Source organism: Carcharhinus amblyrhynchos, chromosome 2, assembly GCF_965287045.1.
Source record: "Carcharhinus amblyrhynchos chromosome 2, sCarAmb.v2.hapA, whole genome shotgun sequence".
Classification (NCBI taxonomy): Eukaryota; Metazoa; Chordata; class Chondrichthyes; order Carcharhiniformes; family Carcharhinidae; genus Carcharhinus; species Carcharhinus amblyrhynchos.
The window spans coordinates 74,054,795-74,076,834 of NC_137325.1; the positions used below are offsets into that span (position 1 = coordinate 74,054,795).

Sequence of the window (22,040 nt, forward strand, 5' to 3'; positions counted from 1 at the left end):
AAATACATAGCCAAGGGATGGGATAAAAAGTGAGAAATAGTTGCTATAAACTAATTAGATTTACATTGAAAATGAAAGAGCAGTAGAAGATTTATGTGTTGCACAGAAGAAAAAGGACCTTACCGAGATTACTTTGTTGAAAAAATTGGCAGGTTAAACAACAGATAAGAACTAGGAGTAGGAGTAGGCCACCTGGCCCCTCAAGCCTGCTTCGCCATTCAATAAGATCATGGCTGATCTTCTTGTGGACTCAGCTCCACTTACCCGCCCACTCACCATAATCCTTAATTTCTTTACTGTTCAAAAATTTATCTAACCTTGCCTTATAAAAAGATGAGCAGGGATAGTTTAAAAAGAGCTAAAAGTCAAATAATTTCAGACTGAGAAAGGAGTAATATGAAAACTAGGCCTTCACAAAAAAATAATGAAACTTCCACAAAATTTGTCTTTTAAAGAAGAGTTGTATAATGAAAAAAGATCTAGTAATATATCAGGAAATTGATAAACAAAACTGAGAAATTAACAGGGCTAAGAGGAAGAATGAAGGATGATGTTTATTCAACATCAAGTGAATGGACGAGATTACAAGCACTAAGGGTGAAGTTCTCCCAAGTTCCTACCATTTGTTTCGATGGAGGACAGTTTGGGAGAATATGGCAGGAGGGCCAGAAACCAGTTTCATGCTGGCTGTGAATTTACAGTGGGTTATACTCCAGTGGTGCCCATCATGGCAGGTCAGAAAATAATTCAAAGAGCAAGCACTATCACACAAAATGGACATAATTATCTCTTCTGTGTTGTAACTTCTATAATTTCTGGAAGAAATTAGAGGCAGTAGTTATGGTGAGGGAGCTAGCACCACTCCAAGAACATTGAACGATTAGTACGAAAAGATGAATTTTAGCCAATGATTCTATACATTTATGGTGGACTAAATGGTCACAGTTTATCGAGCTAAAGAAAATCCCAATAGCACCCAAATCAATGAATTTTTGTAAATAATAAACTTTGATGAAACACAAATGGGATAATTTAATAAAGGACATTCAAAAAACCTTCCTCTAGTATTTTCACTAAAAAATATATTTATTCTAAATTAAGGAAGTCAGAGCTATTGATTAATTCTGCAGTAGGGGTAAGACAGAAATCTCCTCACACCATTCGTTATTAATGCTGTGTCCGTATTCAGGAGTACTGTAAATGCTTTAGATAATTATTTGATTTGCTTCAATACACAGTGTTTAAACCACTTTACTTTCTTTTTTAGCAATTTGCAGTCCTCCTTGCAAGAATGGTGGTCACTGTATGAGAAATAACGTCTGTTCTTGTCCAGATGGCTACACAGGAAAAAGATGTCAGAAAAGTAAGAGCCACGTTAAAGTGCAAATCCATACAATTGCCCATTCATTAAAACAACAGCATGATAGTACCAAGGAGCGCAACAAACACTTTCATACATTTAAAACAAATCTGTTTGCGAGTTCAAAAAGAAAATGTCTGGGATGAAGAACAGTTAAGGTTTCTCAAAAAAAAACTCTGAAATTAAAAAAATCTGAATTATAATAAACCTTCTGCTATGCTTTTTCTGCATAATTTCCCAACAAACCTTTTCACTTCAACTTTATTTGAATACTGTATTTTGTCCAGGTATTTTTCTGTATTCATTTTTCATCCCATTTGCCAGCTGGGTTAGACTAGTTGTCTAACACTTGTTTTTGTGATGTGACACTCACTCACATGAACAGTATCAGAAGGTATGTTAAGACAGTACCTGATAGCTGTGAAACTCTATTGTAGCAAAATTGCTGCCTTACAGGTACAAAGGGAGGAAGAAGACAAAGCAGAACTTTATATCCAAAAGTGTGCAATCAGGCAACATCTGTTATGTCACCAGAAACATCATAAAGAATTTAGAAAATCTTGTTTGCTTTGATCATCCAGGATGCCAGGGATAAGTTCTCAATTTTGTGTAATGTGTCATGATTCTAGTTAATTTACAACTGGACAAGTTAGATCCCAGAATGAAACATGGCTTTATAGATCCCAGCTCTTATTTATTTTTACAAAGGTATGATACTGAAAGAATTCACAGGAGCCCACTGATGAACTATTGACACAAAGAATAAAACATTTATTAAACAAGAAAAATGAACTAAATTATATGAGACTCCAAAGGAAATATCTAAATGCGAATACAAGAAAATTATTCAAATATCCATTATTCTTTCACCACAGCTATATCTTTACTGACGCATACAAATTTGGAGAGGTTATGATGTAATATTCAGGGTATGTATGCAGTGCATATGAATTGACAGGCAAATTGTGGTCAGATATACTAAACTTAAAAGTACATGACATATGCATCCAAAGCAGATTCTGTGGATTTCTCAGCTACCCATCCAGACACTTGTCGCACTGAGAGTCTACTGGTCTCATTGAAACTGTGGGGGTGATCTTGAGCCCACACTTGCCCTCCGGAGGAATGGCAGCGGGGGCTCAAAATTTGGCAAAACTCTTGGCAAAAAAGTCGCGAATCTCTCCGGTGAGATCACAACTTCTGATTTTCACCACCCCTCGCCAGCAACGTAATCAAGATCACGTCCATAGCAGATGTGGACCTGATTTCAAAACATTTGAAACATTAACATGTCATTAAACACCCCCCTCGTCTTATATTGAGCCCGAAGCATATTTTCAAATCTTGTCGATACCATGTCGGCGCAGTTTACAACATGTTTGCCCAGATGTGAACCTATTGTGGAGATACCACCCCCAGGGGCATAATGTTTGGGTTGGTATAACCCCTGGGGGAGAGGGACTTGGCGTGGCAGAGATCCCAGTGGGAGCCTCAAAGGGGAAGGGAGGGAATAATTTATTTGTTATTATGGTGGGCGGGGGGGGGAGCGGTTGGCAGGGGGAAGATATGGGAGCTGGGAATGAAGATGATGGCTATTTCGGCAGGGGGTTGAGGGGAAAGAGATCCAGTATTCAGGGGAGCAGGATGTTGGCGGAGGTTTGGAGAAAGGGACTGATGTTCAGGGGAAGTAGGGCAATGGCAGTTTGGGTGGGGTGGAGTGCAGCATTGACTCTTGGAGGAATGGGGGGGTGGGGAGAGAGATGCCAGCTCTGATCATGGGAGGGAAGGGACAGATGCCATCTCTGATCACTTGGGATGAATGCTAGCTTTGATCACACAAAGGAGGTGGTGATGAATACTGGCTCTGATCGCTAGGGTGGGAGGAGCCCCTCAGACCTCTGTGGTGTGGTGGAGAGGAGATTACATTTTTGTTTACTCAAAACACTCTTTAAACAGGGCGTCCCGATCACAGTGCTACTAGGCTTTGATGATGTAATGAGACCCATCCCCTCTGCTTTTTTTTCTCCACAGATCACTGTAAGATTTGGAGAAAAAAAGTGTTTCCCTAGAGAGAAACATGCCAACTTTCTTGCTGGAGTCAAAATTCTATCATTTTCTGGTAAAATTCCACTCCCTCGTCTTCTGCACAAACCTTTCCATTCCCCAAGTTTGAAGAACAACTTTTCAAAATCTCTGCAAAAGTCATTCCCACTCAGATGGCTTGAAACAGGATTCACTTGCTAAGGTTCAGTCTTGCATTCTGAGATTCCTTTCTTCAGGATCTCTGAATACACTCAACTTCACCCTCCAAGCACAACTTCAGATCTTGGGCCATGCCAACCAGAATGCAGTTGCTCCAATGCATACCTTTGACTTTACAGTCCATTGGATGGAGTCACCAACTTTCAGCTGCCTCCTTGAATCTTCAAGGCTTCTCTCCGGCCACTTTGCTTCAAGTTTGCTTCCTGCAGCTCTCATTCTTCAATTTGTAGTCTATTGCTCTGCTCCTTTCTCTCAACGTCACTTATCAGGATCTGTTTCTGATCTGTATTCTTGTCTCTTATCTCAGACCTCCTTCTGGGACCTGTTTCTGCCCCCGTTTCCTGGCTTGGGATCTCCAACTTTGCTTGGCACTTTCTCCCTGTCCACCTCTCTGGGCTACCTATTCTGCAATGGTGCTCCAAGTCATCTGGCCTGTAGTTTCACACTGTTTCACTTTTCTTTTCCTTCAGTGTGCACAGCCTTCAAAAGTAAAAATGGACAGACTGTGCATATTTCTCCCTTTCTCAACAAACACACATGTATATGTCCCAAGTGCTTCAGGAACTATAGCTCCCAAACTCTGACCTCCCACTCTAAATTCAAGGTAAGTATCGGAATTAATTGCAAATGATGTTGGCAGTTACACATCTATGGCCTGATTGTCACCTGACATGGTTTGCTCAATAACAGATTTCAATTGTGTTAGGCTGAGCTCAGAAATGCAATGTTTTTGATTAAGCACAGTGATTAGTGTAATTGCAAACATTGTACATACGTGGAACTTTGTTCAATTCCCTTGTGTGGAACCTTGTTGCTAATTGAGCCTTAAGGCTTAATGAGATAATCCTGTGTTAAATAGAAAATATATATCAGAGACAGAAATAAAAGGATGAAGAATGAGGCAGACTATATAACTCAGAATTGTTAATTTGTTAATAAAAACATTCATCAAAAGAGCTTTGTTGATACACTTGTATAGCACTTTTTAGCTGTGAAAGTGTATCAGGAAGCATCTGGCTAAAAAGGTTATTCATGTTTTAAAGAGGATAAATGAGTTAATATTTGCACTTGTCACGTAACAAATGTGTTTTAAGCTCCATTGTACTTTTCACAATTACTGCACGTAAGTTAGCAAGCTTTATGACCCTTTTTCAGGACCCTTCAAATCAGGATAGGTAAGACCATAAGAAATAAGAGCTGGGGTGAACTATTCAACCTGCCAGTCAATAAAGTCAGGGCTGATCTTCCAACTCAACTACAACTTAGCACACTTTCTCCATATCCCCTGATACCCTTAAGGTATTATCTACTGATCTCTGACTTGGATATCCCCAACAGGAACTCTCAAACAACTCTCCGGGTAGTGAATTCTCCAGGTTCAAACCCTTTGACTGGAGAAATTCCTCCTCATCTCAGTCCTAGATGGGAGACAGTGGTGTAGTGGTCATGTCACTGTCTTACTAATCCAGAGGCCAATGGTCTGGAGAACTGGGTTCAAATCCCACCTTGGAACTAGTGGAATTTAAATTCAGTTAATAAATCTGGAATGCGGTGGTAAGGTGGCATAGTGGTTAGCACTGCTGCCTCAGCACAGGGACCTAGGTTTAATTCTGGCCAGGGGTGACTGTGTGTTGGCACATTCTCCCCATGTCCGCATGGATTTCCTCTGGGTGCTCTGGTTTCCAAGGTTGATTGGCTAGCCTAAATTGAACATTAGTGTTACGAGGATTTGCAGGGTAAATATGAGGAATTATAGCGATAGGGCCTGGTTGGGATTGTTGTTGGTGTAGACTAGATGGGCCAAATGGCCTTCTCCGGCACTGTGATTCTAAACAGCCAATCCTTCATTTTAATACCCTTACTTATCTGCTCTCCAGCTGGAGGATGCATCTGTCTTGCCCTAAGAATTGTGTATGTTCAATGGGATTGTCTTGCGTTCTTCAAAATTCAGATATTTTTGAGGTATGCACAGTGGTTGTAGGGCCTGTTGCATTGGTGTCTAAAAGGGTCTTCATTTCCATCAGCGCAGGGGACACAGATTGTAGACTTTGTGTGTTTAACACAGTTGGAGGTATTGTAATACATACTTGTAATAAGGGACGCCAGTTCCTGATGTAGAGAGCATCATCTGAGGCAACCACATCACTGGTTGAGAGAAGCATGTCTGTGGACCACTGCCAGTGTGTCATGACCACGTGTTTAGCCCGGTTCTAGAATGCAGAGTCTGCAGGCATTGCAATCATGCTACCGTTTTCCTCTTTGTTGTTGTTTCATGGGGGCTCCATCCTCAGTTATTTCCACTTTGGATTTCAGAAGGGCCTTGATGACAGAACTTTCTGTGCAGACAAGGACAGGCAGTGGTGTACATGCAGCAGCTCTTTTATTTGAGAGGTGGACATTTCCTTTTCTGTGTCCACATACATTGAGGTCCAGTACATAGTTTCCTTTGCCCTACACTTTGTTGCTTCCACCCTGGATTCCTTTGATGGAGTGACTGGGCGTAGTACCCCTGCAGAGAAGTAGGGATGATAAAGCCCTGGTTATGCAGTATCACTCCATCTTACACAGTTTACACTTCCTTCATGGCATAGGAGGTGGGGAACTCTTGGAGAAACTCCTTTCATAAGGACGTTATGGAGCTGCCTACATGTGCGATCCGCAACTAGGGCGTCTTTCAGTTTGTCATTTTACAGGATGACAATACTTGAATTGTCATGACATCAATGTCCTCCTCACAATCTGGCTGGTCGGGGTGGGTAGATAAGCCTTGGAGTGGGCATCAGTAAGATGTAGCTTCTTATCACACTTAAAGATCACTGAGGCCATAACATTGTTGCTTGAGTATCATATGCTGCAGACGAGGATGCAATATGAAGAGGCTTTTTGAGAATAGTTATGAGCAGCTGATGATCAGTTTCAATATTGACAGGGCAGCCATACATGAAGTCATCAAATTTCTGACATGCAAAGACTAGGGGAAAGAGTTCCTTCTCAATCTGTGCATAACGACTTTCAGTGTTAGTGAGAGCCCTTGATGCAAAGCCCACTGATCTGCCGTTCTGGATAAAGGCTGATTTGAGCCCGTATTAGGAGGCATCTGCTAATTAAAGTACAGGTGCTCAAATAGCAAAGTATTGTAGCACTGGAGGGGCTGAGAGCAGATGCTTGAGTTTGTTGAACACAGCAGTGTGACATTCCTGCCAACACCATCTGACATCCTGGTGACAAAGCTGACCGAGGGCAGGAAAAATCATTTTCCTTTCATAAAACCCTGTTGATGTTGCCATAATCATATTGTCATATTCTGATTTTCTAAGTGCCTTATTACTAAATCCCTAATAATACATTCGGACCTTCCCCCTACAACTGAAATCATGCTGACTGACATATAGTTCACTGTTATTCCTTTACTATTTTTGCTACCTTCCAATCCAAAGGAGATTTTCTTAGAGTCTAGAAAATTCAAAAGGTCAAACATGGAAATTAGAAACTGGAGTAGACCTTTTGAGCCTGCTTTGCCATTTTGATCATGGCCGATCAAATTCAATATCTTGATCCACCACCCCCTCTGCTCCCCACCCTATATCCCTTGATCCCTATAATGCATTTGCCATTTCTGTAACTGTCTCTTTTAAGTATGAGGAGGTAGGCCATCAGGCACAGAAGGTTCATCAGCATTAGTTTTTTTTGTGTACTTTTTTTTACTAGTCCTAATATCTTTATACCCTTGGTTCTCCACTAGCTCTGGAATATCTTTTCTGTCTAATAAAAGAAAACAAAGACAATGGCCTGGATTTTTAGTTGCCTGGTTCATTGGGTTAGAGGAGAATGGGAGGAGTCAGATACCTGGGGGAATAATCAGAGGCCTTTGTGTTGGACAATCAGAGATGAGGATAATCAGAAATGTTGTAAAATGGAGGATAAGAGTCCTCAGGGGTGGGGATGGTTGTCAATCTTTGAGCAGCCCAATGGATCCAACAGGTAGGTGTAAAGGCAATAATCTATTAGATAGAGCAAACCCTTGTCTGGACGTAGCTGCTGGGCTGAGGAAACTTGACTCATCAGAATTAAGGATGAAAAATTGAACAGCAATAAGGCTGGTAGCCTGATTATCATATTTAAAGTGCCAACCCATCTACTTAGGGCAGATCAGTTGTCTGCTCACCTTTCTGCCTCAGTTAAAGTTGAAAGTGGGTGATTGGAGGGGGACTTTGGGTGCAGCTTCTAATTTTGAAGACGTTAACCGCTCCCCTCACCTAAATAAAAATTTTTTCTTAGAATTCCCCCAAAGTAGCTGGCCCATTATATATTCCATATTATAATTTCTTCTGTCTCTGCTTTGAAGGGACCCATTTACTCTCCCTACTCTCTTCTCACAAATCTCATCTTTTTTACACATTTACAGAAGCTCTTATGAGCTGTTTTTATATTTCTAACCAGTTTTTTCTGATATCCTTTTTTAATCAATTTCTTCATTTTTTGCTGAATTTTAAAATTTGCTCAGTCGTCAGACTTTTAACTTTTTTGACAACATTTAACACTACCTTTAATTTCTCTTATTCAGTTATTGCAAATTTCCCATGGAGTTTTTATTCCTTAAGGCAATATATATTCATTATAAGTTATTAATTCATTCTTTAGGTTTTCCCATTGCTAATCGACCATTTTTTTTAATCTAATTTTCAAATTTGCTTTGTTTAGATTTAAGACTTTAGTTTCAGATGTAACTAAATGGATCTCAAACTTAATATAAAATATTATGATCACTCTGCCACAGAAGCTCCTTTACTTCAAGCTTATTAATTAATCTTCTCTCATTAAACAGCACTTAGTCCAAAATAACATATTACCTAGTTAGTTCCTTGAGATACTAATCTAGATAATTATCTTAAGTGCGCTGTCTGTGATTGCTTGGGCAGCCAAATCACTTCCAATCTAGCTTTCTTGAAAATGGCCCAGAATCAGGAAGATGCCAGCAAATTAACACACTGCTCTCCCATGGCAATTTTTCTGCCTGTATCTTCCAATTCTGCCTCCACAGCAACTTGAAAACCTGGTTCCACATTTCCATTATGGCTATTAGATCAAACCATCAATTTCTTGCATGTACTGTTAATTTATCTATCTTATTATGAACATTTAAGGAAGTCTTGTGAAGCAATGGGAAAATCTGCTCTGAGCTGGAAGTTCCAGGATCGAGTCCCATCTCACGACTTGACCAGGGAGGGTGTGTTCATAATGTAGCCAGCAGAGTTTGTGTATCAATCTGTAAAATCCTTCCAACCTGCCACTGGCAGAAAAATACTTGGTCTGCCATGCTTGATACAGAGTGGCACCCCTCTGCCAACAGATGAGTGACCTGTTCCCAGAGAAACCTCATTGTAGGAACAGATGAAAGTCTATCTTGAGCACCTCTAGCTGTGGGAACAGAAACAAAATTGTGAATGTTTCACAAATTCAAATATACCTTTACCTTTAACATTTTTTCTCCTCCCCTAAGTGTCTCTAAAGTCCTGTTATCTTTATTCAGCTCTGTGCCACTGGTGGAAACAGGTGAAAAATCCAACCCATTATTTCAGTTGGTGAATGGACTATAAGTGTATATTGTTTTTCCTGACAGAATTCTTTACTTTAAAGGTGTCTGTGAGCCAATGTGCATGAATGGAGGAAAATGTGTGGGTCCTAATGTCTGCTCTTGCGTGTCAGGATGGAGGGGGAAAAGATGTAACATACGTAAGTCAGAATTTTAATGGAGTTCAAAATGTGCGTTCATGCCAATTTTACTGGTAGATAGAGGGCTTCTAAAGGCCTCCATTTTACAAACTTCTGCAACTTTAAATGTTGTGCTTTTATCAAAGTTATTTTGAACTACAAACAAGGTATTCTTCAAATGATGCATTTCTATTTTTTAAATCTATTAAAATTCAAATAAATTGAAGATGCAGTAATGAATATCTTCTCATGTTATGTCAATTTAGCTGTCTGTCTACAGAAGTGCAAGAATGGAGGAGAATGCATAGGTCCCAGTACTTGTCATTGTGTGCCTGGATGGGAAGGACTGCAGTGTCAAATACGTAAGCCATTTTCAAGGCAGTTGCTTGTACCATTTCTACTTTTAAAATTTCTGAGGGTGCTTGCAAGTCCGAACATGTGTCAAATACATTGGATGGTGCTGAAAATTTGACAAACAAATGCAGTTATTCCAGCTCTTCCTTTTTTTTGTTCTCCTTACAATTAAATTCAACAACTTTTCTAGCCATTTTATTTAGTTTAAACAGTAGCTAGCCTATTGTAATTTAGGCTATTGTAATTTAAGTTTACATGCAGTATCTGAAACAAAAATTATCTGAAATCCAAAATCAGTTGGCCCCATGGATTTCAGATAAAGGATACTCAACCTGTATCACCACAGCTCTTGCACCAACTATCCAATGTTATCAATGACCATCTTTCCATTACTAACCTTCACCTAATTCGCAGTCTTGTTTCAGAGAAAAAAATATGCACAATGGCTGTGAATGACAAATAATCTGAGATTACATTCCTCACTTCAAAGAGTAAAATTCTTGTGAAGAGAAGACAATGGGAGGGCACTGTGCTTTAACTAGGAGAGATAGCCAGATCAGTGACAGTGACAGCATGTGCGTAATGGATTCACACCTACACAGCTGCCATAACATCACTGTTAAATAACACACATTAAAAACACCCACACACTTTCCTACCTTCTTAACCTAAAGGTGTTATCCTTAACCTCTGTTTCTGTTGATAAAACAATGGACAGCGTAATGAGAAGGATGATGAGGGGAGAAGCAGGCAGAGCAACAAGAGAGATTTTTCGTTGGATTTGTCATCGCAGAGTGGACAGTGAGGAAGCCTACCCATGAATCCCTGGAGCATTATCCTACCACAAGTTGTTCTGCCAGAATTCTCTTATTCTCACCCCTTGTATCACTTATTGTATCACTTTCACACATCACTTCAGGCTCATATTAAAGGCAACTCAAGGTTGCACAGGCAGAAATTTCAAATACGCAGTCAACAAAGGCTCCATCCCAAGAGCAAACTGCTCCATCTGTCTAATATAGCTAATCAGAATCAGAGATACTGACCTTCAGGTTCCCCATAGGAGAACTGCTAGATGAAGAAAAATAAAGACATGTTTAATTATTGGGATATATAGTGTGAAGAATCAGTCGATAAGTGGTTCACCACGAGTTTGTTGTATTAAAAGCGAAGGTGTAGCATCTGTTGCTTTGTTATTTACAGTGATTGCAGTCTTACATGAAATTTCAAGCTGATTTATTCTATGAGTTATTTATCATTGATATGGTCTTATGGGAAAGAGGTCTGATATATATTGTGTTGTTCAGGTATGGTTATTGCATTGAAAAATCATTGATTAATTGCGTTCTGATGCACATTCTAGCAGTTGCTTATGTCACATCAGTGTCAGATGTTGCACTTCTCCATCTACTACAAGTACTTCTGCCTTTAAAACAATTAGAGCTATCCCCTCAGAGTTATCTGCAACCAGGCTTTTTCATATGGCTCAGTTATATGCAATAGGCTCCCTCAAGGTAGAACACAAGAGCTGGTGCATACCAAATTGTCCTGAGTTATCTGTTACATTTTAAAGCCCTTTTCAGGTCATGCAAACCCTGATGGGGTCATTATATATGGGTACAATAATTACTCACAGGCCACCCATAGGGACACATTCCTTCCATGAAGAGCTTATAGAAGGCCAAAGGACAAATGCATCATAACAATTTCTAATCTCACAAGAATTTCAGGATTCCTTGCAGGTTGTCACACGATCTCTATGTTTATGGAGTCTATTTTATGCTAAGGAAGGTGAAGTGGGTTAGAGTTCACAAAGGAACATCTTCAAACCTTGACTTTGTCAAGTCACAAAGTCCATAAACCTAATGTCCTTACCTCATTGCTGGCTTGCAATAATGTCAAATTGAATTTATTCAACAGTCTGAAAAGTGCATGAGTTAACTGATAAATATGTGCTCGTTTCCACATGGCTGCCTGAAATAAGTTGCAACATAAAAATGGACGATGGTTGTGACCTTCATAAACACAGTTAAAAAATGATAGAAGTCTGCCCTCTAAGTGTCAAGTCAGGCAGGAAAAACAGTGTAGCCTGCTGGCTCAACTACCAGCTTTTCCCACTATATTTTTTTGACAGTTTGAAAACAATGCTGGAGCCAGGTCCCAAATCACACTGACTCTGCCCTGCCAGGAACCTCAGCCTTCATGAGGTTAGTGCACCTTTTTAAAGGGTGCCACAATTTAAAATAAAAAAAGATCCCCCATCGACATAGGGCCCCTCCACACACACATTCCACTCCCCTCCTCACAGACACAAGGAACCTCTCCCCCCATGGACGAAAGGGACCCTTCCCACGACATGGGGAACCCTTCTCCATGAACATGGGGAAACCTCCACAGACACCAGGGTCCTCTCCACAGACACTGGGAATCTTCTCCCCCACCCTCCTCCATAAGCAAGAAGTACTGTCTGATCATGACCCTCTCCCTCCTGGTACTAACCTGAGGGTGGAGAATTCTGGTGAGAGAATACAGTGAGGGCAAATTTCTGTGGTTGCATGTCATTTACCATTTGAGTATTCCCAACCAGAAGCATTCTACACACCACTGTTCTCTAAAAGCTCCATGAGACCAGCTATATAAATGCCATTCAGTACCAGGTCAAGGGCTCATTATTCTGGTGAGTGGCTCGATTCTGACTTTCCAAAGCTTCTCCACCATCTACAAGGCACAAGTCAGGGAGCATGATGGATTAGTCTCCAGTTGTCTATATGGGAGCAGCTGCAACTTCAATTCAGATAATAACACTCAAGACAAAGCAGTCCATTCAATCGATAATTCATTTACTAGCCTAAACATCTACCTTTTCCATCACCATCATGCTGTGTTTACAACCTGTACTCTCTACACGATGCACTTCAGTAACTTGACACAGCTTCCTTGGCAGCATCTGCCAAACCCACGATATCCCCAGCTAGAAAGATGAGGGTAATAGGTGCATGTCAACACGCTCAGTTCCAAGTTCCCCTCCCAATTCACACATCATCCTGATTTTGACACCTCAATGCATACTTCATCATTGCTCATTCAAAATCTTTAAAGTTCCTACATGTAAATGAATACAGACTGCTGCTTCATAGAGCTGGCTGTCTAATAATTTGTCCAGTCACAATTTTGAAACAATAGCATATAAAAAAAATCCACAATTTACAGATTTAATACTTTTTTTAAAAAAAACAAATATATATGGAGGTAGAATTTTTCATAAACTTTTCCTAACTTTTCATCACAACTTTGTTAGATCACTGAAAATACTGGATTTTTGAGGAAATGACCTTATGTGCCATTTCTCTGGAGTTTTGTACAATAATCAAAGATACGGTGGAAATTGTATGTGATGATAATGCAGTTGGGATCAGTTTAGCTGTAAGTGAATTATAGTACCATAGATGGATGAAAAGATAAATGGTCCACATGAAGTCTGATTGAATAATGTGGCAAAAATCTTCCTGTCAATAGTTTTAGCAAAATAATTTGCATGAGTATAACACAGAGTTTCTCATTTAGCAAATATAGTTTTTGTTAAAATTTTAGGAATTTCACCTGTCCTTCCCTTGGAAACTCCAATTTCAATAGCCCAACATACATCAGTACCTTTGGGAAATGGGGAGAAAACGATGATTTATTAGTAAAGTGCCATCACTTCGTATGAAAGTTGTATTATTTATATGGTTATGCTATATCAATATGTTCTTTATTATGTTCCAAAGCTGTTTGCCAGCAAAAATGCCTTTACGGAGGCAAATGTATTCTTCCAAATGTGTGCTCCTGTCGTCCAGGATATTCTGGATTCATTTGTGGCAAGAAGGTGAGAAGAACTCTTTTTAGAATATAATTATTATACATACTGGAAAGCAAAGTAACCCCCTTACAATACATTTTACAATCTGGGCTTGTTAATAGCTGAATATAGTATCCACTTTCTTTGGTAAAACTAGACTGTTTGCACCCAGTGTGCTATTTAACCTGCAGCTAAAATTCTGATCCCATATCTTCTCCCTCACAAACTCCTGCCTTCATAGCATCGCCTGTCACTACCTCAGCCTCATTCCACTTGCTGCTGAAACCTTCATTCGTGCCTTTGTCAATTCCAGATGTGACCATTCCAACCTTCCGTTGACCTTCCATTTTCCACCCTCTGCAGAACTCAAATAATCCTAAACTCTGCTGCTCACATCTTATCTCTCACCACATCTTGCTTAACCATTGCATTAGACTCCATTCCCCAAATATCAAAATTAAATTTCCATCTTGATACTCATTTCACTTCCTGGCCTCCTCCCTTGCCCTCCATCCCACTATCCCATATTTTCTAATCAGTCTACAACCCACTGAGAGTCCTGTGTTTCTCCATCCTGGTTTGATTTGATTTATTATTGTCACATGTATAGATTACTAATCTGTAGACAGATTATACAGTGAAAAGTATTGTTTCGGGCATGAGTACAAACAAAGCGTACCGTAAATAGAGATAGAAAGGAGAGAGTGCAGAACGTAGTGTAACTTTCATAGTTAGGGTGTAAAGATCAAATTAACATGAGGTAGGTCCATTCAAAAGTCTGATGGCAGCGGGGAAGAAGCTGTCCTTGCGTCGGTTGGTACGTGACCTCAGACTTCTGTATCTTTTTCCTGATGGAAGAAGGTGGAAGAGATTATGTCCAGGATGCATGGGATCATTGATTATGTTGCCTGCTTTTCTGAAGCAGCAAGAAGTGCAGGCAGATTCAGTGGATGGGAGGCTGATTTGTGTGATGGATTGGGCTTTCTGCGTGACCTTTTGTAGTTTATTGTGGCCTTGGACAGAGCAGGAGGTATATCAAGCTGTGACACAACCAGAAAGAATGCTTTCTATGGAGCATCTATAAAAGTTGGTGAGAGTCATTGTGGACATGCCAAATTTCCTTAGCCTCTTGAGAAAGTAGAGGTGCTATTGGGCTTTCTTAACTCTAGTGTCAGCATGGAGGACCTAGACAGATTACTTGTGATCTGGACAGCTGGAAACTTGAAGCTCTCGACTATTTCCACTTCATCTCTATTGATGCAGACAAAGGTGTGTCCTCCACTACGCTTCCTGAAGTCGATGACAAGCTCCTTCATTTTGTTGACATTGAAAGAGAGATTATTGTTGTCACACCAGATCATCAGATTCTCTACCTCTTTCCTGTACTCTGTCTCATCATTATTTGAGATCTGATCCATTACAGTGATGTCATCAGCAAACTTGAAAATTGAGTTGGAGGGGGAATTTGACACAGTCATAGGTGTATAAAACGTACAGCAATGGGCTGAGGACACAGTTGTGTGGGGCACCAGTGTTGAGGATGATCATGGAAGTGTTGTTGCCTATTGTGACTGATTGTGGTCTGTGGGTTAGGAAGTCTAGGATCCAGTCGCAGAGGGAGGAACTGAGCCCTCTGTTTGGAGTTGTATTCGTAGGAATAATGGTGTTGAAGGCTGATTTGTAGTCAATTAATAAGAGCCTGACACAGGTATCTTTGTTATCCAGGTGTTCATGGGTTGAGTGTAGGGACAGGGAGATGGTATCTGCTGTGGGCCTGTTGTAGCAATAGGCAAACTGTAGTGGATCCAGGCAATCTGGGAGGCCGGAATGGATTTATGCCATAAATAACCTTTGGAAGCACTTCATTATGTTGGATGTTAGAGCCACTGGATGATAGTCATTAAGGCACGCTACCTGGCTTTTCTTTGGGGATGATCAGGGATGACGATCATCTTCTTAAAGCAGATAAGGACCTCAGATTGGTTCCTTTTGCATCTACTATTCAGTTGGTCCCATCACTCGTCCTCATGCCATGAGTTGATTAAATGTTAAATTCCAGAACTCCTTATCTAATCATTCTTCAATTCTCCACATCTCCTCCTGTAAGAAGAACTTCCTTAAAGCCTCATAACCTTGCATTGAGGAGTTGGTGAGTTTTGATGGACAAGCAGTGTCAGTGTTTTTAAGTGACAGCCATAACACATAGCCTAATATATTCTGATGAATCCAAAGAAAAGTTTAGTTTGGTTCTCAAGCATGTCCGCCAGTGTCATGAGAATCATGTTTGATTGGGATACAGAAGAATTTAGGCCATAGTATCACCTTTTATGACTTGGCAATCTTTCTCTGGCTGACTCTGTAAGTCCTAAAAATGTTAGTCTACAGTAAAACTGCTTTTTAAACACAAGTTATTGCTGTTGATATTCTGTTTTTCCCTGTCTGCTCCAGCTGAGATCAGCTAATTCGACATTGTTTAGGAATCAAAAGTGGAATCTTCCAGTTTCTGTTGCTCAATTATATTTTAAAAAACTTCAACAGCTGTTGAACAAGTACTTCTTTGGACTATTGCCCTTAATACAAAAATTATGTGACTAGCACACAATGCACAATTTGTAACAGACTTTTCCAATTAACACCAATGCAAATAAATCTCTGTCATGACGACAACTGAGCAAAATCTGATCATTCCCAGAGCATGCAGCTGTATTAATTGTTCTTTTTTTCCCAGGTACCAGTGAGACTGGGTTAGCTTGGCATGAGTGTCTAATATCCCTGCCAGCAATAAAGAACATAATGCTGAAATTGGTTGTGAGAAATGGAAGTGGCTTTGCTCAATTATAAGGACTGCAAACATCAAAGGATGGACTGTGTTAAGATAAAAGATTGAAACCAAAGGTTTGATCCGAACAATGCACAGACACTTACAACTCAGTATTAAAAACTAGTGCTCTTCAGATGTTCTTGAGTGGTGTGTTTACAGTTTGACAGAGTATTGTGGGGTACTGTAAAGCAAAATGTAATTACTGCTCATACCACTTCTTCCTGTAGTTTTACTACCTCATAATGGAATGCTAAGGGCTAATTGTATCATCACTAATGGTTGTAGGACACACAGGAAATCATTCAATTTTCTCGAACATTTACATCATGCCCACCTACCGTGGAACTTTTGACTTCAATTCTGATTTGGCTACTGTAAGGTGTAGCAGGTCACTGAATTGTTCTAAAAAAAATTATTTTTATTGCATTATTTCTAATTCAGTTCCTGATCCTCATTAGATCTGTATGACCTGCAGTTATGTTAAGGTTAAATTTAAAGCAAAAAATCTATTAAGTGTGTTCCCAGTCTCCACGTGAGCAAACAAAAATGTCAGGTGGATTTGCCCTGTGGTGTAAAACTGATGAAGAACTTCTCTGATTCTGTCCCTCACTTGTGCTCCGTTAGAAGTTCTCAGCCACATGACACAATTACCTTCAGCATCCCTAAGGAGTGGAAATAAGTGTGCGTGTGTGTGCATGCGTGTCTGTTGAATTAGAGCACAAGCAAGTACACTTGAAGAACTGTTACTTGGCATAATGGACCAGAAGATTAAAATGAAATTAAGACTTAGAATTCCTCTCACTGATGTCAGTGAATGAACATTTAAAATACCATACAACATTCCTCTGTCAATATTTGTAACAGAAGCATTAGTCCATTGATCTTAAATCAGTTAATGCTGCTATTAAGATAGTGAACAGAGAAATGTCTGCTTGCAGATATATTAAACTCGCATCCTCTGATATTCCCAAATATAATTTTTGATCATGAAATATAAGACACTTCAAATCCTGCATTCTTCAAGACGTGTAATTATCAGTTAATATATATGGATTGATTTGAATTAATATGGACACATTTTTAAATTGAGTTACCGAAACCTGTCAGAAACACAGCTATGCATATTAAGTGGGCATTTTATAATCCAGATACAGTCGATTCCTATAGGCGTGATGCAATTCCACCACCATTCCTCTTATCCTCTTTTGCAGATTTGACAAAGACCAATGATGATCTACGCAATTAATTAAGCCAGTTCCATATCATTATCATTTTTGATTATTCTTGAATATTTACCAATCTAATCAGCATATCAAAGATTATGGCGTGGAGGAGACACAAATTTTGTTTATCCCTTTACATGATTCCAAGAATTTAAAAGTAATGGAAGAATAACCATACTTGCATAACTATATTACATTTTTGTATGGCATTTCCACACAAGTTACAGAATAAAGTTTTAAATTTTTAGCAAGTGGATAGTAGTTTTTGTTACCTGTGAGTATGAACTTGTATTGTGATACATATTGGAAAAGGTAATATGGGAAATAATTAACATGATCCCAAATGTTTTTGTCATTAAATGCTAGGCCTAGCTTCAACGTGCTAATTAACAATATTCACATAAAGTCACAAGATTCATGCACATGTTGCTATGCTCCATCAACTGCATGTTACGATATTGTCCTGTACAATATTTACATTTTTTTTCAATGTATATTAAGTTAAAATTGTTGTTTATAAACTTTTTGTTCAAGATTCTATTTTAAGGTGAATATTTTATATAGGCTTAATAATCTAAATTAGGCAGTTTAGTAAAATTGTTTACTGTTTTAAACTTACTTCTATAGGTAAAACAATAATAGCCATAGTATACTGTCAACGATGACCCATGCCCTCTAAGATTTCTGATTTTTGTGCCAACTAAATTATTGAAATTGGCATAAAAATACTGAAAATTAAAAGCTGTTGCACAATACATTTGTGTATATAACACACTAAACTGTATTGCCTTATTAATACCACAATAACTTTAGTTTTTGATTCCTTTTTCTTTGAAATATTAAACATTGTACATATAAATCTGATGTGTGAACATTAAGGTTTTCATGTAATGAAGTATTTGATGTGTGTTTTTAGGTACTGAGTTGTAAATCCTGTACATTCGGAATAAACAAATGAAACCTGAGGCATAGATTTTGTATGTATATTTAAATATCAGTTAGAACCTATGGATCTCTGCAAATATTTCCGTTGTAGTAATGGTTAGCAAAATTCCATTCTAGCATTTTTTGAAAGAAAACTATTCACTTAGCAGCTTATGGTGTAGAGTATTGCTATTACCCCATTGGCTGACAGTCACAGTCGGAAGATTGTCTAGGGTGGGAGAGTAAGGAATTTACTTGGGATAGAAGCATCAATGGTGGAGAAGCAGTGGCTGAATAAATCAACTACCAGAGTTAACATGATGACTGAAAGGTGAAATCTTGTTAGGTGGTTTAGTGAAGAATTTTCTAATAGTTCATACACAAAATGAGGTGGGGGTAGAAGGTGCAGTTTTTATTTCATTCATGGGATGTGGGTATCGCTACCTCGGCAATATTTATTGCCCATTCCTAATTACCTGAGTGGCTTACTAAGCCATTCCAGAGGGCATTTAAGAGTCAAGTTACATTGCTGTCAGCTGAAGTCACATAGGCCAGACCAGGTAAGGATGGCAGACTTCCTTCCCTTAAGGCCATTAACAGAGGCAGGCTTGCAATGGAGCACACTGTGCCTAGACAACGGCCCCACCAATAGGGGATCAGTAACAATGCAGAGCACCATCAGGTTCTGATTGGTCAAGTCCATTCAGAGCAGGAGGACACTGATCCAAAGCCATTGAGATGACTTCGTTCAGAGCCTTGCAAGCTCTCAACGCCTCCCCAGGTAAAGAGCTGGACATATGAGCTTGTAAAGTGGAAGACCGGGTGGAAGGAGGGGGGAGGGGGATGGTGCTGCTGTTGGCGAAGTCTCCAGTTTTGTGATATATTATCGGATGTCCAACACAATTTGGGTGGTATTGCTCAGATCCGGTCTCTGTGGCTTTTTATAACTTTAATTAAAAAGTGGTTGTAATTCTACCGGTGTGAAAAATGTCTCAAATAGATGTCCAATGTTAGGATCTTCCAGAAATAAAGTTAATTGTGCTGTGTTACACTGAATGAATTGTCTGTTTAAAAATCAGGAACGTTCTTCAGCCCAGTTTTGACCTGGTTGTAGTACAGCTTCAAACAATCATGCACTCAGACTGGCCAATATTATGATTGATCTGAGCCATCAGAAACATTGGGTGGTCAATCCAGGTCAAGTGCAAATATCCAAGTGACAAGTGTTCTTTAACCTCTGGCATAACCCTCGCCTTGTAACGCTCTATATAGAGGAAGTTGGGCACTGAACTAAATTTAAATCAGATTCACTGAATCGAAGCACTCTTCAGGGAAGGAAATTGCACCACTGTACAAGTGGACCAACATTGAGATTATTGCAACTAAGGACGTCTTGGCCCATAGCTGCTATTCAGGTAAATTTGAAGTGATTGACTGGGGCAGCTTTGAAACCCAATGTTAAAAATTTGTAGCTTCAGCTCCTTTTGGCCACTTAATTAAAGCTGACAAAGAGAACATCTGCTCCGGCTAAGGAATCCCTTCAGTGTGTGCCAATAATAGACAGATTGTTAGCAATAATGAATCTTGTGTACCTAGATCTTGATGGCACCTATTCAAAATTACAATTTACACTCTTTCATCTCAGCTATTGGCTTGTCTGTAACGTGAGAATGAAAGTGCTTTTTAAAAACTTAAATTCAGAACCTTTCCAGTTTACCACATTGTCTCTAAGGAAGGTGGAACCAAATGGGGTGGGAGGCACTGCCAAATAACTAGACACAGGTGTTTTCTCTTGGCTTTGGAATTTGTGCTCATTGTTACGAGATGGAATGAGAAACACTATTCAAAGTGTATTGGTCAAGTAAATAGCGTGCCAGGCATCTGTGAAAGTGTGAGAGTGGCCAGTAAGAACTGGTCATCTGTCCCACTGATACCGGTAAACGTACATACACAATAAGGGTGCTCACTCCAAATTAGCTCTGGGAAGGAAAACAGGATGAAACCATAAATATTTCAGTTGGAAATGGTATTGCACCATTTAATTACTGATGCAGGAACTGCTGAACAGTATTGTATTTTCCATTACATTTTGCACTTCCATGTTGGGAGATACAGCAGTCAGTGAATGTGGTCACTGTAGGTGCTTTTGCACAAAGCAAGTCAGTTAGACCAGGTTTGACATAAATTGCTTAAGCCTTTTTAATAAGATATGTTTAGATCTTTTTGTAGCCCGTTGAATGGTATTGATACAAGATTGAAGAGTATGTATGTGAATAACGAAGACAAAGTGGTGTTCGGGAATGGTCACGGTCCCAATTACTAGTGGCCCAACTAGAATCTATGTGGCCTTAATTCGAATAAAATCAGAATCAACCAATGGCATCAGTGGGTGAAAAATTTGCCAACTTAACAAGCAGCACCCTACTCATCTGTACATTCACTGAAACATTTGAAGTAATTTTAATAAGAATCTGGGTCATGAATATTAACATAATTGTGGCCCTTCAAAAGCCCAGTCATGTCAGAAAACACAGTCAGGGATTGATCCAAAATGCTGACATGGACTTGCTGCTAGAAATAGAGCATAAGCTCTGGTCAAATGGATTGGGGTTTGGAATGTATCACTATAAGAGATTTTAAAGTGTATTTTGAGAGTGGAGTTTGGAAACATTCAAATGACAATCATCTGGGGGGAATTCTGAGCAGAAATCTGCAAATGCTAACTTGGGGTGTTAATGAGAGCATTGTAGCTTCAAACTTGTCATCTATGCTGTTAAAACCTATGTGTATTGGTTAAGCTAAAGGAGGAGTAAGGAAGTACTGTGTTATAATCCATTTATCATGTTTATTTTGTTTTCTTGTTGTTAAAACTAATTAATGGTACTGTGACTCTCTTCCTCTACTTTTGAAAAAAAAATACAAGTTAAGGTCTTTTGAGACAAGGTTCTATTCTGCAATCTTCCTATTTAGTTAGGACGTCAACTGGCATTGTATCAGAAGACAAAGCTCTACAACCACCCATTTAGCGCAATATGTCCTGAACCTAAGAATTACATCAGAACAAGATCAGGAAGATTGGTCAAGGAATCTGAGATTAACACTATGACGTCTGAGACTTTGTGGGGAGATGTAGGAAGATGTGTATAGAGGGGATAAAGACTAAGGGGCAGGGGGGAAGTTATGGAATAAAAGGTTAACATCAGAAGCAACTGATGCTGATGTAACTACGATGCAATATCCATGCCTAAGTAAGAGAAATCTGGAGAGAAGGAATCCAACCTATGGGTGGTACAGTGGTTAGCACCCAGGTTTGAATCTGGCCTGGGGTGCTCTCTGTGTGCTGTTTGCACATTCTCTCCATGTATGTTTGTATTTCCTCTGGGTCTCCGATTTCTTCCCACAGTCCAAGGATGTGAACGCTTGTGTCACTGAGATATACATGAAGCTGTAAATAAACTGTAATGGTTTTTATGAACTATTGTTTTATGTATCTTAAAGCACCCCATCCTTGAACACAAAGTGAAACAGACTGCAAACCTCACCATA

At 39.4% G+C, this 22,040-nt stretch overlaps 1 protein-coding gene across 1 annotated transcript in view; it reads left to right on the forward strand.

The window, feature by feature from the left end:
- vwde (von Willebrand factor D and EGF domains) overlaps positions 1 to 16,735 on the forward strand; it is a 247,121-nt gene extending 230,386 nt beyond the window's left edge. Inside the window, exons 28-32 of the mRNA XM_080216599.1 lie at positions 1,268 to 1,363; positions 9,260 to 9,355; positions 9,601 to 9,696; positions 13,456 to 13,553; positions 16,255 to 16,735. Of these exons, the coding sequence (XP_080072725.1) occupies positions 1,268 to 1,363; positions 9,260 to 9,355; positions 9,601 to 9,696; positions 13,456 to 13,553; positions 16,255 to 16,275 (407 nt within the window). The 3' untranslated portion in view covers positions 16,276 to 16,735. The remainder of the gene's footprint in view (positions 1 to 1,267; positions 1,364 to 9,259; positions 9,356 to 9,600; positions 9,697 to 13,455; positions 13,554 to 16,254) is intronic.
- The last annotated feature ends 5,305 nt before the right edge of the window (positions 16,736 to 22,040 follow it).